This window comes from Branchiostoma lanceolatum, chromosome 3 (genome assembly GCF_035083965.1).
Source record: "Branchiostoma lanceolatum isolate klBraLanc5 chromosome 3, klBraLanc5.hap2, whole genome shotgun sequence".
Classification (NCBI taxonomy): domain Eukaryota; kingdom Metazoa; phylum Chordata; class Leptocardii; order Amphioxiformes; family Branchiostomatidae; genus Branchiostoma; species Branchiostoma lanceolatum.
In genome coordinates, this window is record NC_089724.1 from 15,404,425 (window position 1) to 15,418,508 (window position 14,084).

General features: G+C 42.8%; 2 protein-coding genes across 5 annotated transcripts; one reads left to right on the top strand and one right to left on the bottom strand.

Moving 5' to 3' along the window:
- Positions 1-140: 140 nt before the first annotated feature.
- On the bottom strand, positions 141-5,412 carry LOC136430552 (uncharacterized methyltransferase Mb3374-like). Its single transcript, XM_066421268.1, has 7 exons — positions 5,295-5,412; positions 2,982-3,087; positions 2,431-2,649; positions 2,186-2,311; positions 1,823-1,913; positions 1,393-1,595; positions 141-1,084 (listed from the first exon to the last, which is right to left on the bottom strand). Exons 2-7 carry the CDS (start codon positions 3,036-3,038, stop codon positions 893-895), a joined length of 888 nt encoding a protein of 295 aa, XP_066277365.1. The 5' UTR covers positions 3,039-3,087; positions 5,295-5,412; the 3' UTR covers positions 141-892.
- LOC136430551 (uncharacterized methyltransferase Mb3374-like) lies at positions 4,061-14,006 on the top strand. 4 transcript variants are annotated; one of them, XM_066421267.1, is made up of 7 exons: positions 4,061-4,160; positions 9,729-9,822; positions 10,960-11,178; positions 11,325-11,450; positions 11,792-11,882; positions 12,680-12,882; positions 13,659-14,006. In XM_066421267.1, the coding sequence occupies exons 2-7, from the start codon at positions 9,766-9,768 to the stop codon at positions 13,848-13,850; spliced, it is 888 nt and encodes a 295-aa protein (XP_066277364.1). In that variant the 5' UTR covers positions 4,061-4,160; positions 9,729-9,765; the 3' UTR covers positions 13,851-14,006. The 4 variants fall into 4 exon arrangements, with proteins under 4 accessions (XP_066277364.1, XP_066277361.1, XP_066277362.1 ...); XM_066421264.1 differs by lacking the exon at positions 4,061-4,160 and adding an exon at positions 5,631-5,763; XM_066421265.1 differs by lacking the exon at positions 4,061-4,160 and adding an exon at positions 7,270-7,403.
- The last annotated feature ends 78 nt before the right edge of the window (positions 14,007-14,084 follow it).

Sequence of the window (14,084 nt, forward strand, 5' to 3'; positions counted from 1 at the left end):
CATGCATACAGTTAAGGGTAAAAAATAAATGTGTCTCATGGTGTGGAAAGTGCAATATGTGAATGTACTGTATTCGGTATTTTTCAGTATTGAACAGAGTTCAAATACTAAGAATAAAGAATGCATAGCTCATATTGTGATTATTTTTCTTGTGTATCTTTAATTGTTTCTGAGCATCCAACAGGCAAATATAATCAGTTATGTCCTACGTGATAGTTGCTATATTTTGATCATCTTGTATGATGCTATGTTGTTTTGATACCGATGATATTTTAAATGTGTTGTTTTCTAAGTGTACTGTAGCATCAAGACAATTTAGTCTCAATGACTACAAAGTTGATTGATCAATAAAGTTTGAGAATTTGAAATTTGAAAGTATTCCTAGACTCCAAATACTAATTTTTCAGCTTAGCCACTATTTCATGTAAACTCTTATAATGTTATACTCTTATCCTCTGCACTCCTTAACATACCTAGTGACTGTAATTACATAGTTTTATGCAAATTCATATTGATATACACAGAATAAACAAGTTTGAGGTTTAAGCATCCAGCATGGCGAAAACTACGGGAGCTAAGGAAACTTGCGATAACCGGACAAAGTGGAGAGATTTGAAGAAAGACTGATTGCAGCTGCAGGGTGTTCAGATCACTGCAGCAGCAGAACACAATGGACTAGCCTCTACCAGGCTCCACAGGTCGCTGGCAAAAAAGGAAAAAATGGCCAAATAGACGGATAACATGCCAGAGGAGTTGGTCCGCAAAGGTAGGTACAGTTTGCGACCTATTTGGCAAATTTGTCCTATTTTTCCAGCGCCCTGTGGAGCCTGGCAGAGGCTAACAATGGACTACTATGGCGAAAAATAATCACATCAGTAAGTCAAGCGAGTTTTCACTGCTCTTTCTTTGCACACCAGTAGAGGGCGCTCATACGCGGTATCTCCAGCGGATTGCCGTTCTGCTTGATGGCGGGATCGGTGGTGAGCAGTTCGAGCATGCGCTCTGCACACTCCTTCCTGACATCGGGCTCCCGGGCGATGGCGCTGTACGTCATGAAGAGTTTCACTACAGACTCGGCGTCAGGCTGTGTAGAGAAAATAATCACAGAGCATCTCTTGAATGTCGAGTTCGAGGACACTTACTTTGGTAATCCTGCAACTGAGAGAGAGAGAGAGAGAGAGAGAGAGAGAGAGAGAGAGAGAGAGAGAGGGGGGAGAGAGAGAGGGGGAGAGAGAGAGGGGGGAGAGGGAAGGAGGGAGAGGGAAGGAGGGAGAGAGAGAGAGAGAGAGAGAGAGAGAGAGAGAGAGAGAGAGAGAGAGAGAGAGAAAGGGGTGTGAGAGATGTAAAAAGACAGCAGCTATAACAACAACGTCGATATCTCCAGAGCCTTACCAGAGTCTGTTGGTTCTCCCATGGAAAGAGGTGCTCTTCCAGTGGGGTGAAGAGCGGGGCTGCGTCGAAGCAGTTCTTCCAGCTGGTGTCCAGGAGAGGGTTGACAAAGTGGTCCGGACATTCAGGATACTTGTACTCCCTGATCAGCTCTAAAACCTCGTGTATTAGTGGAGAATCCTCGTCATCCGCCGTGAAGTTTATTCCTGTTACAAAAGTATTTGAAAAAAAACTTTTAAGTTTTAAAACGTACTTTTGTCACGTTCACGAACTAACGCGTTCCAACATAGTAGAAGATGCCATTGATGAATTATAGGCTGTCAGCACGTGATCTCCCGAACCAGTAACGTCAGAAATTTAGTCATACGTGCCAGGAAGTTTATACCGCCACCCCCCCCCCCCCCCCCCCCCCCCCCCGTCCCTGTTTACATACCGAACTTGCCGCCCGGAATGAGAACCCGGTGAATCTCGCGCAGGGCCGACTCGTTCGCGTAGAAGTGGAAACTCTGCGAGGAGACAACAGCCTGTAGAATGAGAGGAAAAGAAGTCCTTATACGTAGATAGACACCATTTCTAACTTGAACTTGAAGAAAGCCGAATACATGACTGTACGTACATACAGAACAACACTAGCATACTCCACGCAGGGGACCAAAAACAATTTAAATGAAAAGATCTTATTTCTAGTACGTGTTTATGAATTGAACGTTTTTCATATTCAAAAATTATTACTCTCTCACATTTTTCTCAATAATATCATAACACTGAGTTGTAAACTACTAAGTATGAGCAATACCTTGACGGAGTTGTCGGGAAGCGGGATGGACTCGCAGAAACCGACAAGGACGTCCACCCCGGGAACCATGGCCTTCAGCTGCTGCAGCATTCCCGACACAGGGTCCAGAACAACGATCCGTGCGTTCTAAAAATCACACGGAAAATGTGCATGATTCAAGTAGACACCATGTGATGGGAGAATGTATATAATATCTATACAAACAAGTGATAGTGTATATGATGAAATGACAAATAGAACTTTACCTCTCCAAGTATGTCCTTGATAACACGGGTACATTTCCCGGTTCCAGCGCCCACTTCTAACACGTCATAGGTGGGCGTAGCTCCGTTGTTCCTAATGACGTCATCGGCGGGCGGAGTCCCGTTCTTGTGATTGACGTTGTCCACAAGGCCCAGGTGTTCCAACAGAACCCTCACCCCCGCCTCGTCATGGGCCGGCCGGAACTTCTCGTAGTCATCGTTCTGTTCATACATGGAATTCAGTTGTGTTGGCTGTTAACTTGTAGACAGCTTTAATTTAACACGCAAAGTCTCTCCGAATTTTAGCCACCATATGTATCCTGACTGCAGCTAGCCTTCATCAGGCTTAAATGACCAATCTGTTAGAACACGTGACCTAATGGACACATAACGGACATGAAACTCACCGTTATGTTGCAAATACTTATACACAAGATACATTATTCTTTAAAAAATCATCAATCACTTGTTGAATCATGATGTTGTAATAATTCTAAACGTTTCACAGTAAGAACTAGATGTGAGGCAATGTAAACGTTTGTAAAAACTCTAACCGTGGTTTCCCACATGTTTCTGGCGGCATCGCTGTGTTGTTCCTTCTTTGAGCTCATCGTGTCTGGTACAGGGAAGACTTGGATAAACTAGCCTTAGTTGGATAGACTGAACAATGACACAAAGAAAGAGTCAACGTTAGAAAATGAATACATCATGAATATATACGTTGTCTATTATTCTTTTGAAATCGCTGATAAGGTTGTGATGAATTCTCTGTAACTTGATATATGCATATAGAGAAAAAAAATGATTATGATAGATAGATTACAAAACTGTAATTAGTTTGACATTGACAAGTGTTAAATTACTACAAATCAAAACTCGTCAAACTGTTTGCTTGACACTGAAAAGTGTTAACGTTGGATTATTACAGATCAAAACTCGCCAAACTATTAGTTTGACACTAAAAACTGTTGAATTATTACAGATTAACACTCGTCAAACTGTTAGTTTGACACTAAGAAGTGTTGAATTACTACAGATCAAACTGTTAGTTTGACAATTACTACAGATCAAAACTCACCAAACTGTTAGTTTGACACTGAAAATTGCTGAATTATTACAGATCAAAACTCGTCAAACTGTTTATTTGACACTGAGAAGTGTTTAATCATTACAGATCAAAACTCGTCAAACTGTTAGTTTGACACTGAGAAGTGTTTAATCAGTACAGATCAAAACTCACCAAACTGGTTGATACTGAAAAGTGCTGAATTATTACAGATGAAAAGTCGTCAAATTGTTTGAACTATTACAGATAAAAACTCGTCAAACTGTTTGTTTGACACTGAGAAGTGTTTAATCATTACAGATCAAACTCGCCAAACTGTTTGACACTGAAAAGTGCTGAATTATTACAGATCAAAACTCGTCAAACTGTTTGAACTATTGAAGATCAAAACTCGCCAAACTATTAGTTTGAAACTGATCCCTTTATGACACATGTACTTATAGTATTTGTTTATCTAATGCAAAAAAATAACAACCAGTTGTACCTTCTAATACTACATTACACTGTCTACTTCACTTAAAAGCAAGCTGTGATGTTTATTTATCGCCATTACCATGTCAGAGGTCAAACTTTGACATTGCAATTGTCTGACTCACAATAAGCTTACGCGACCAGACAGGTTCGACTTAATTTCATGCAGAAGTAATTCCGGCGGATCATCACTAAGGTATCTCAAACATTTTTGTTCATATTAGAAGGCATGTGCCGCCATGGTTGCTAACTCTGAAAAGACCAGAACAGTTTTCTATACGCTTTCTGATAGGCTTTCTCGCACTGAATGCTTCTTCGGGTTTTCAGTTGCTACACGTCATGCTCAACCCTTCGGGTGGAAAAATACATATACGTGTCGAGGTGGGGCAAAGACAGTGTATAGGAATGGGGTGGGGTAATTGGTTTGGTAGGTAATGGACGTGAGTTTCAATTAGGATGAACGTTGCCGTGGAGGCACAAAATAAGTTTTTTTTTACAAGAGCGCACGTCAGGATACCATGTTGTCATTAGAAGAGCCATGACATTGTGCAATGGGACCGTACTTCTTTCAGATACGTTGGAGCAGAGTTGGGAGAACTTCAACGTACTAACCTTGGCGTTGAAAACATAGCAAACAATTCGAATGGTACAGTAAGTATTCTTTCACTCGATAACAAGCAAGTCATCTCTAACGTCAAAGTGTCAAATTAGACCTGAGACTGAGAGTGTCAAATAGGACGAAATAGACCCTCAAGCAAGCGATTTGACAGTAAACAAACATTGTGATATTATTCATAACGACTTGACTGTTTATCACGTTACAGATGAATCATTATCGTTAAGGTTTAGTTGTCAGTTTAGGCCCTCTAAAACGCCACTGTCGCAAAGGTGTCGGTGATTCGATCAACTGTAGGGTCGGGGCCTTGAAATAATTGTAAATTATAACACCCCAAGTCTTTCGTTTTACGTCGATAGAGAAACATAAAAAGCCTCTGAGGTCGACATCGCGATCAAGTGTCCTGATTAATAATCTAGGATATATGTCTAGTCACCTTGAGCACATGGTATCTAGCACACAAAAACACGGTGGTGTACGATAGGTTTACGTTTACGTTTACGACAGCAAATTGACACGCTGTCCAAATGGCCAAATTGATCGATTCCGCCATATATGGCCTCGCTGAAGGTCTTACGCCAAAATTAAGCATTGTCGTACAACTCACCTTCACGTAACTAGCTAACTTAAGTTTACAACGTCTAAACGCAGCTTCAGCACTAAGATCTATAGCAAGACGTTGAAAAACGTTGAATAATATGGGAACCTTCGTACCTATCCGTGAAACTGGGCGGTAATACTTGTGACAGTGTTGATCTCAGTGATCTTGTACCTGTGTTGACCTCTCCCAGTGAAAGGCCTATTAAATGTGCGCTTGCTAAGGGGCGGGGTGGCTGGGGAGGGGGTTCTCATTGCCCCTGTTTGCGAGAGACATTCACACACAGGACAGGTGAATCGGTGCCAAATTGTCACCTGAATTGGCGATTGTTTATAGGCGCGAAAAGTCAACATTAGGTGCCAATGGGCGCTCAAGAGATCGCCTTCTACTGTAGACATGGGGGCTTGATAACCAGTTCTGCACAATACCTAAACAGGGGCCGACCCAGTGTCAGAGGTGCTCCAAACAGACTGGTACTTAGTTTTGCCCTGAAGAAAAGAAAGTGGTTAGACCAGGTGCCGTGGCTGTGTCTGTGTGCTTGTTTGACGTTGTGCTGTCTCTTGTACCGCCCGTTTTCCCAAAAAGGCACGTGGGTTTCCATTTTTTCCCCATGCAACAACTTTTAGATTGTACACCTAGTCACCTTAAGCATACATTGCTTACTGAGTTACTGAGAACGCTAGCGCTCCTAGTTGATTTTCATTGTGCCTGTGCTAGATATTGCTCGTATATGCTTGGTGGGTGGTGGCGATCAAATCTGTCATATGATGCCAAGATTTGAGAAGTTGCTGGGGCTTTTTTCATGCACTTACTAATGTTAGCACTCTATTAACGATTATGCCTGGTCTTTTTGCACATCATGTGCAAAAAGACCAGACCTACAGTGTATGTAATCTCGGCTAAAGTAAAGTTGGCGGTCTAACAAGTCCTTTTTTCGGTTCGATAACAAGGCTACACGGCGATGGGTCAAAACTAGAGTCGATGTCATTGCGAAAAAAGGACTTGTTAGACCGCCAGCTTTACTTTAGCCGAATTATTCTTGTTAACGTTTTGTGTGTACGTGTTTGTTGTCTTATCTCTCTTACATTGTGCATCATATTCTAATTACAAAACCAAGGGTCACACAAATATAATTCTGGTGGCTCTAGCTGTCGGTCACCGATCTCCGTCTAGTGGAAACATTTCTATATAGTACAGTTCGTACCACAGATACAACCTTTGGCTCTTTAGAGGCACCAGAACAACGTTATTTGTGAGTGTGTACATGATGTCTGTGCAGGCGCCATTGTTTTGTCATCACCAGTCGTTGCCAGTTGTCTGTCTCTTTAAGACCGTGGAAAAGTACAGGTTGCCCCAGGCGGCCGTAGGTCATTCTGGGCAGTTGGTCCTGTTCTGGCAACTGAACTGTGTGACAAATGGTCGCGTAACAGCTGCGCGCCATTTTGATTTGAAAAGTGGAGCCCATCGTGCTCGAGAGAACCACCTTTTCATAGAATGTTTTCTAATGTAAATTTTGCGCAGAAATGCCCAGTTTTCTGCTAGGGAGTACAGAAGAAGGTGTACATTGTATTGCTCTAAACGGTGACTTTTGCTTTGTTTTCCTCTGTAGTTGCCCCCTAAATGAGACGGTCCTGCTTTCTTATTGGCTTGACTGACCCATTAGGACAAGCTGTGAAGTTCTGGCGTCATTTCAATCTTTTGACTATAGCTCATTGATAAGAAAGTGCCGGATTCGACCTCCCAATTTTTGCACTCAAACAAACCTGACAATACAGCTCTGAGAATAGGGGTAAAGACTTGCGGGTTGAAACAAAGATAAATGTGTTTCGTTTCCGGACCATGGCTTTACTCCATACCCAATGGAAAGTCCATTTACTTATCCATCCGGATTGCCTACAAATACGGATCCCATTATGGTAACGCATATGCGGGAAACAAGGGAATAACCATTGCGGCTTGAAGCACTATACGACATGACGCCCTCGCTCGATAACTAAAATGTCAACAGCAAAAATGCAGGTGGAAAATAAAACACAAAGATTTCACTCTTAGAAATAATCTCACGTGACCCGCATGTCAGTGTCTCAATTTATGGGACAGTGAACAAGTAGGTAATCACGTGGTGACGATTATCCACAGCCCTCACTTCGCGTTAGAGGAGAAACCTGCCAACACCTGTGGTTCTATCCTACTGTGGGAGTAACTTCTTTTTCTGTCCCGTCCGAGTGAGTAATTCTATGTAACGCTAGATCTAGATATACATGACAGACGAACAATTCAATTGCGCATTAATAATGCATGATATCCTGAACATACTTTAGAATAATGGGAAAAATGTTGGTTGAGTTCTACTTTCTGTAGGTTTGAGAACGAGCATGTGAAACATACCCTTTACATGTGTAACAGGGACTATCATGCAGCAGTGATAGCATCACACCAACTGCTCAACCTATGGGGTCGCGACCTTTCAGCCTAGTGGTTAGAGTGCGTGAGGTTCGAGTGCAGATTCGAGGGCGAATCTGAGGGAAAAGGGGGAGTAATGTAACAGGGACTATCATGCAGCAGTAATAGCACCCACCAACTGCTGGGTCGCGACCTTTTAGCCTAGTGGTTAGAGTGCGTGAGGTTATGATCCGGAGCTCGGGAGATCGAACCCCGGGGCCGGCAGTTTATGTTACTCCCTTTCGGTGTTTCACATGTGACATGAATATGGCAAATGATTGCTGTGATGAGCGCGCGCGTTATTGATTGAATTATTGGATATGTGCGATGTAGTGTTTAAGTATTGGAATACAAAATCACTTGTCAAGACTTAGTGTTTGGAATTGGTGGATACGGCAATGGGGAAATTATGCTTGCTAGCTAAAAGAGTGGAACTATTTTTGATGTTGAAAACGAGAATGAATGAAACTAGTATCCCATCATTGATTTCTCGTTGATTGTGACAATGTTGATGTTTGCAGAGTTTAACCAATTGCAAAACAAAAAGGTGGACCAGTTTCGCTTACAGATGGTCGTTTGATTGTGCTTAGCGTGGGCGCCATTTTGTGCTGGTCAAGCGCTGGAGCCTCGCAAAACCTGAAATACAAGTGTACCAGTATGTCTTCTCGGAGGGCCTGCTGTCAGACCCACCCAGTTATCACGGATTTGTTTGTTTGTTTGTTTGTTTGTCTGTTTGCAACTGCATTCCCGGTAATTCGCCTCATGACGTAACACATCTGGTTTGTACTGAAGAGTACAAGCTGCATATCCGGGCAGATTATCATCTGTAATTCGTCAAACTAACAGGAGTCTAACAGGTTGGCGGGTTATAGACCGCGTTCATACCCACCAGACTTCGAGAATCCGAATCTACCGGATCAGCTGTATTAAAGTGATCCAATTCCAGCCTGAATTTTGTCAAATATCAGATCCGGATCAACCCAGGTTTGACTAGAAACTGCTACACATTCTTCCATGATTACCACATGCATAAAAACAGTACTAGACAAAATGCCTTGTCACATAAACTCAATCATACAAACATCTGTGTCTACTTGTGGTTAAGGTACAATTTATCATTTAAGAAAATGTTACTGTATACATCTTTATTTCAGGTCCAGTGCTTTTGTATTTTCAAAATAAAGCTATTCATACTTAATTTTAGTGCTAATAATAATATCGAAATTCTTTCAAGCCACATTGTGGATCCAAGTATGCAAATGGCATTATACTGCAAGAGGAGCATTATAATATTCCGACATCATCCCAAAACCAGACCAAAAAAGTACACCGCCGACATATCCGTTTTTGACAGTGTCGGTAAACATTTTTGTTCCTTTCTGACAAGGTGATTGTAATGGTTTATTATCTGGTTTTGTGCTCTGATCTAAACACTCCGAGTTTGCTCAGAGTACTCGGAGCACACTCCGAGTGTGCTTGGAGTACACTCGGAGCACTTGGAACCCATCCTATATACTTCATCTTGGGTGGGATGTACATAGCCTTCGGCGGAGACGAAATATTTGCCACACCCAGTTGTAGTTTTCCGTGCATTCCTCTGTAATGAACCGGTCCTCGGCTGACTAATACTGTACATCACAATTAGCAGTTCAACCAATGGCAGCATGACATGTACAGTTGTCGGTTTGGCAGATTAGAGATTGACTTCATGTTCGTTAAGTATTTGCATTCTTATGTTTTTATTTTGCATTTCTACGTTTTGACCGAGGTGGGCGGGGCAGTGGGATCACTTCTTTGTCAAACTCACAGCGTGGCGAGTTTCGGCCGGAATAGCTGGATAGTGTGATATCTCGGCTGGCCCGGACATCATCTAGTGCTGAACTGAACTGTTTAGCCGTTCTTGTAATTTTCACTCATTCACACCAACATCATCAGTGTTCTCGGAAATTGTCGTGAATTCTGTCTAACCGTACCAACGTTCTGAATGATTCTGACGAATTCCGATCATTCTTTTACAATCGCTGAGAATTCTTTACGATGAATTCTCTATAACTTGTGTCTGTAACACTTTCTAATCTTCTTTGTGTCATTGACTTTGTCCAATGAAGACTATAGTTCTTCGACGCCATTCCTGTACCAGACACCATGAGTGCTACGAAGGAAACGTACAGCGATGCCGCAAGAGACCTGTGGGAAACCACGGTTAGTAATTCAATCACATTTTACATTGTCTTACATTGATTTGAAAACTGCATGAAAACTACAGACTGTAGACTTGTTACAACAGCATGGTTCAACAAATAATCGATGACTTTTCCCTTTGTAAAGAAAGTTAGGTTTTCAGTGCTGTTTGTAATTGGTCGGTTGGATGTGTTTGTCGGTGTGGGTGTTTGCTTGCTTGTTTGTTTGTGGACAGCATAACTCGAGAAGCTGTGTATATGTGTCTAAACGGTGAATGGGTTCAATTATAGACCAACAGGTGGCTTTCTACGGTACTGCAGCAGAACTTCCGGTGTTTATATCTCCTGTTCTGCACATTCTGTGGTCATGATCAGTAGATAGCTCTTGGGTTCATAAACCATTCGAAGTAGTATTGGCTTGGGCCTCCTAGCAGCGTTTTCTGCAGGGGCCGATTCTGCTTGAAATCTTAAAAGACAATAACTAACTAATAAAGTGTTTGTCGGATCATCATGACTTTTGGTATGTAGACAGCTAAAGTCATGATTGACATACCTAGTTGCTTATCATGCAAATCAGGAGCTAATTTGCCCAAGTGATGAGTTCTATAAATCCACTGTGTTCCAAGATAGGACTTTCAAACATGTGACATATGTAACCGAAAAAGATAGGAATGATGAAGACTCATTTGCATAATCAATGGGAAAATACTATAATACCATAGAAGCAAATGATGGGGACTTGATACTTGTGGCATTTGGAAATTGTTTAAAGTTGAACATCATAAAACATCAATTATGCAAATCAGAGCCTTCTTTGCTCTGGCCTTATTTGGGTAGACAAGATCATCAACTGATATGACGTATGATAATCAATGAAAAATCCTTCTAGTACGTGAATCGTAAAGATAATTTTCATTTGGCGAAGGTATGAGGTTGTGGAAGTTTAAAGGATGTATTTCATGCATAAACATTATGCAACATAACGGTGAGTGAAGTCACATGTCCGTAAAGTCACGTGTTCTTGAGTGTCATTTAAGCCTGATGAAGACTGCGCGAGAATAGCCTTGCTTGCTTAAGTTCGGAGGGACTTGCTTGTTGAATAAAAAAAAAAATATCTACAAGTTAACAGCCAACAGAAACTAATTCCATTCATGAACAGAATGACGACTACGAGAAGTTCCGGCCGTCCCATGACGAGGCGGGGGTGAGGGTTCTGTTGGAACACCTGGGCCTTGTGGACAACGTCAATCACAAGAACGGGACTCTGCCTACCGATGACGTCACTCCGAAGAACGGTGATACGCCCGTCTATGACGTGTTGGACGTGGGTGCTGGAACCGGGAAATGTACCCGTGTTATCAAGGACATACTTGGAGAGGTAAAGTCCTATTTGTCATTTCAATGCAATAAATATACCCCATTTTGCTATATACATACATACATACATACATACTCAATGTTATAGACATACAGCCATCACAGGATACCTACTAGAGCCATGCACATTTTACTTGTGATTTTCAGAACGCACGGATCGTGGCCCTGGACCCTGTGGCTGGCATGATCAAGCAGCTGAAGGACATGGTTCCCGGGGTGGACGCCTTCGTCGGCCCCTGTGAGTCCATCCCGCTTCCCGACAACTCCGTCAAGGTAGTTATGGTTTCATGTAAAATGTGTTTGTTTTATTTCCTCTGTATTTTCTGTGTGTTTTGTGTACCAAGTCTTCATCACCGGAGTACACTTAGTTGCATTATATATAGCGTTTGTATGTATAGAGAAACCTGACAGAAGCTACATTATGCAGGTGTTTATCTGACATTATCAGACGTCACACCACACTCCAGATAGCCTCAAATCTAGTGGTTAATGATCGTAACTTCTGCCAACTTCTGCCACCCCAACTTCTGCCACCTCACCCTGATACTGAACATAGCTCAGAGAAACTACACAACTTATTCCTTTAACACCTTTTCTTTTCTATTTCTCTCCAGGCTGTTGTCTCCTCGCAGAGTTTCCACTTCTACGCGAACGAGTCGGCCCTGCGCGAGATTCACCGGGTCCTCATTCCGGGCGGCAAGTTCGGTATGTGAACAGGGACGGGGGGCGGTATAAACTTCCTGTTGCTTTTGACTAATTGTTGACGTCATTAGTGACACTTTTTGTTGTGTTGCCCGTTTTTGTACATGTATCTGTATTTGTATAGCCGCTTTAAACGACATTCGGGGCCGGTGTAGCATGCAAGCTTCACCGGCAAGCGGCGACGGATGGTTATATTACATCGAACGGTAGGCATCATCCCACCTTTGCATTGTCTAATGCTAATCTAGTGACGACCCCCTCCTACTACTTTTCTGTATAGTACTTGCTGACAGTGAGTTCCACTATATGATAGTTCTCTAGATCTTAACAAAACTATTTTTGCTACCTTAGATTACAACTTTGATACTTGCAATAGCGACTGTATGATGTTTCTTTTCTCATGCGTGTTAGCGGTTGGTACGTGGTAACGTTACATGTACTTGTAACTGTTAATTAGCTGTTTGAAATGAAAATCTAGACTGGAATTGAAATGATCAACATGAAGAGGTTTTAAAGAGGCATGGGTGTAATCCATGGTGTTACTAATTAAGGTTAAGCACCCGGTGAATTCTCCAAAAGACGACAATGTATCGTGTGGAAACGAATGAGTTTTGCTGTGGAAACTATATGTTGATGCTATTAGTACGGGGCTTTCTTTGCAGTTGAATAGTTACCCCACCAAAGTCTGTATGTAGTCAGTTAGTTACAGAACAAGAAGAGAGATGCGGTCTTATTCAAGCTTAATTAAAGATGTTGTTGTTTTTTCCGTTGTTGCCGTTTTTTCCCGTTTTCTCTCCAAGGGATCAACTTCACGGCGGATGACGAGGCCTCTCCGCTGGTGCACGGGGTGTACGAACTCGTCCGGAAGTACATGTATCCCGACTGCCCCGAGACCTTCCTCAACCCTCTCCTGGACACCAGCTGGAAGAACTGCTTCGACGCAGCCCCGCTCTTCACCCCACTGGAAGAGCACATCTTTCCCTGGGAGAACCAACAGACTCTGGTGAGTTTTAATAGTTCAATCCATACCGATGTCTCAGTCACATATCTAAGGTGACCCGTAGTGAATGTAGTGGCGCCGATCTAGGCCCGGACCAGGCTCTGAAGCCGAGTGCGGTTGCCGTGTTACAGTCACATTTCCAAACCGATCTCCTACCGGATAGTTTACGGGCGTTTTTTTCCCTCAGGGGGGCTTGCTTCCTAGTAATCAGGCGACTTAATTCCGGACAGGGCCCCTGGGATTTCCAGCGGGTGGCCGTTTTAGGGACGATGAGGTTTTTCCTCACCAAATAAATCTGCCTGAAGATTATACAGATGATAAACAGAGACCCTGTTTAGGCCATCTCCAATGACGGACTCGACTCTAATTTTTGGTGGAGTCCACATGTTTGATTATTATAAATGCAACGGAATGTACAGGTCTATTTCCTTTCCTGTCGTCCAACATGTACTGTTGTCACCGCCACCTCTCAATCCAGGTGTTCAATGGAAACCAGGTCAACCAAACATACAACCACGAATTCTACAGAAAAGAAATAAGCGCCTGAGGCCTAGGATTCCCACAGTGCGATTAAAGTACCGCACACCTGTCCCCGTGTTTGTCTCTAAGTCACCAAAAATGTAACATTTTCTTTGACGATGTGTCCGAACTTCATTTAAAGCATGTTATCAAAATGTTGACACTGAGAAAGATCGAGGAAGTCTTGTCAAATACATGTGTCATTAACACGAATATGAAAGTAAGCTACAGAACTAAATCTAAGCATTTTCTCTACACAGCCTGACGCCGAGTCTGTAGTGAAACTCTTCATGACGTACAGCGCCATCGCCCGGGAGCCCGATGTCAGGAAGGAGTGTGCAGAGCGCATGCTCGAACTGCTCACCACCGATCCCGCCATCAAGCAGAACGGCAATCCGCTGGAGGTGCCGCGCCTAAACGCCCTCTTCTGGTGCACCAAGAAAGTGCAGTGAGACGCGCTCTTCTCCAAGCGCCCCAAATGAGCCGTCTACCCTGAGGTGTTAAGAGCCGTTTGCCCTGAGGTGTTAAGAGCCGTTTGACAAAGCCTGCTCTTTGCGATGTCGATCTATTTCATTTCGTTTGCAATGAAATAAACATTCTGGACATCGCTTCTAGTGGTCATTTGTTCTTTGTGCGTGCATCTGTGGGTGTGTATGCATGTGTGTGTATGCTTGCATGTGTCCATG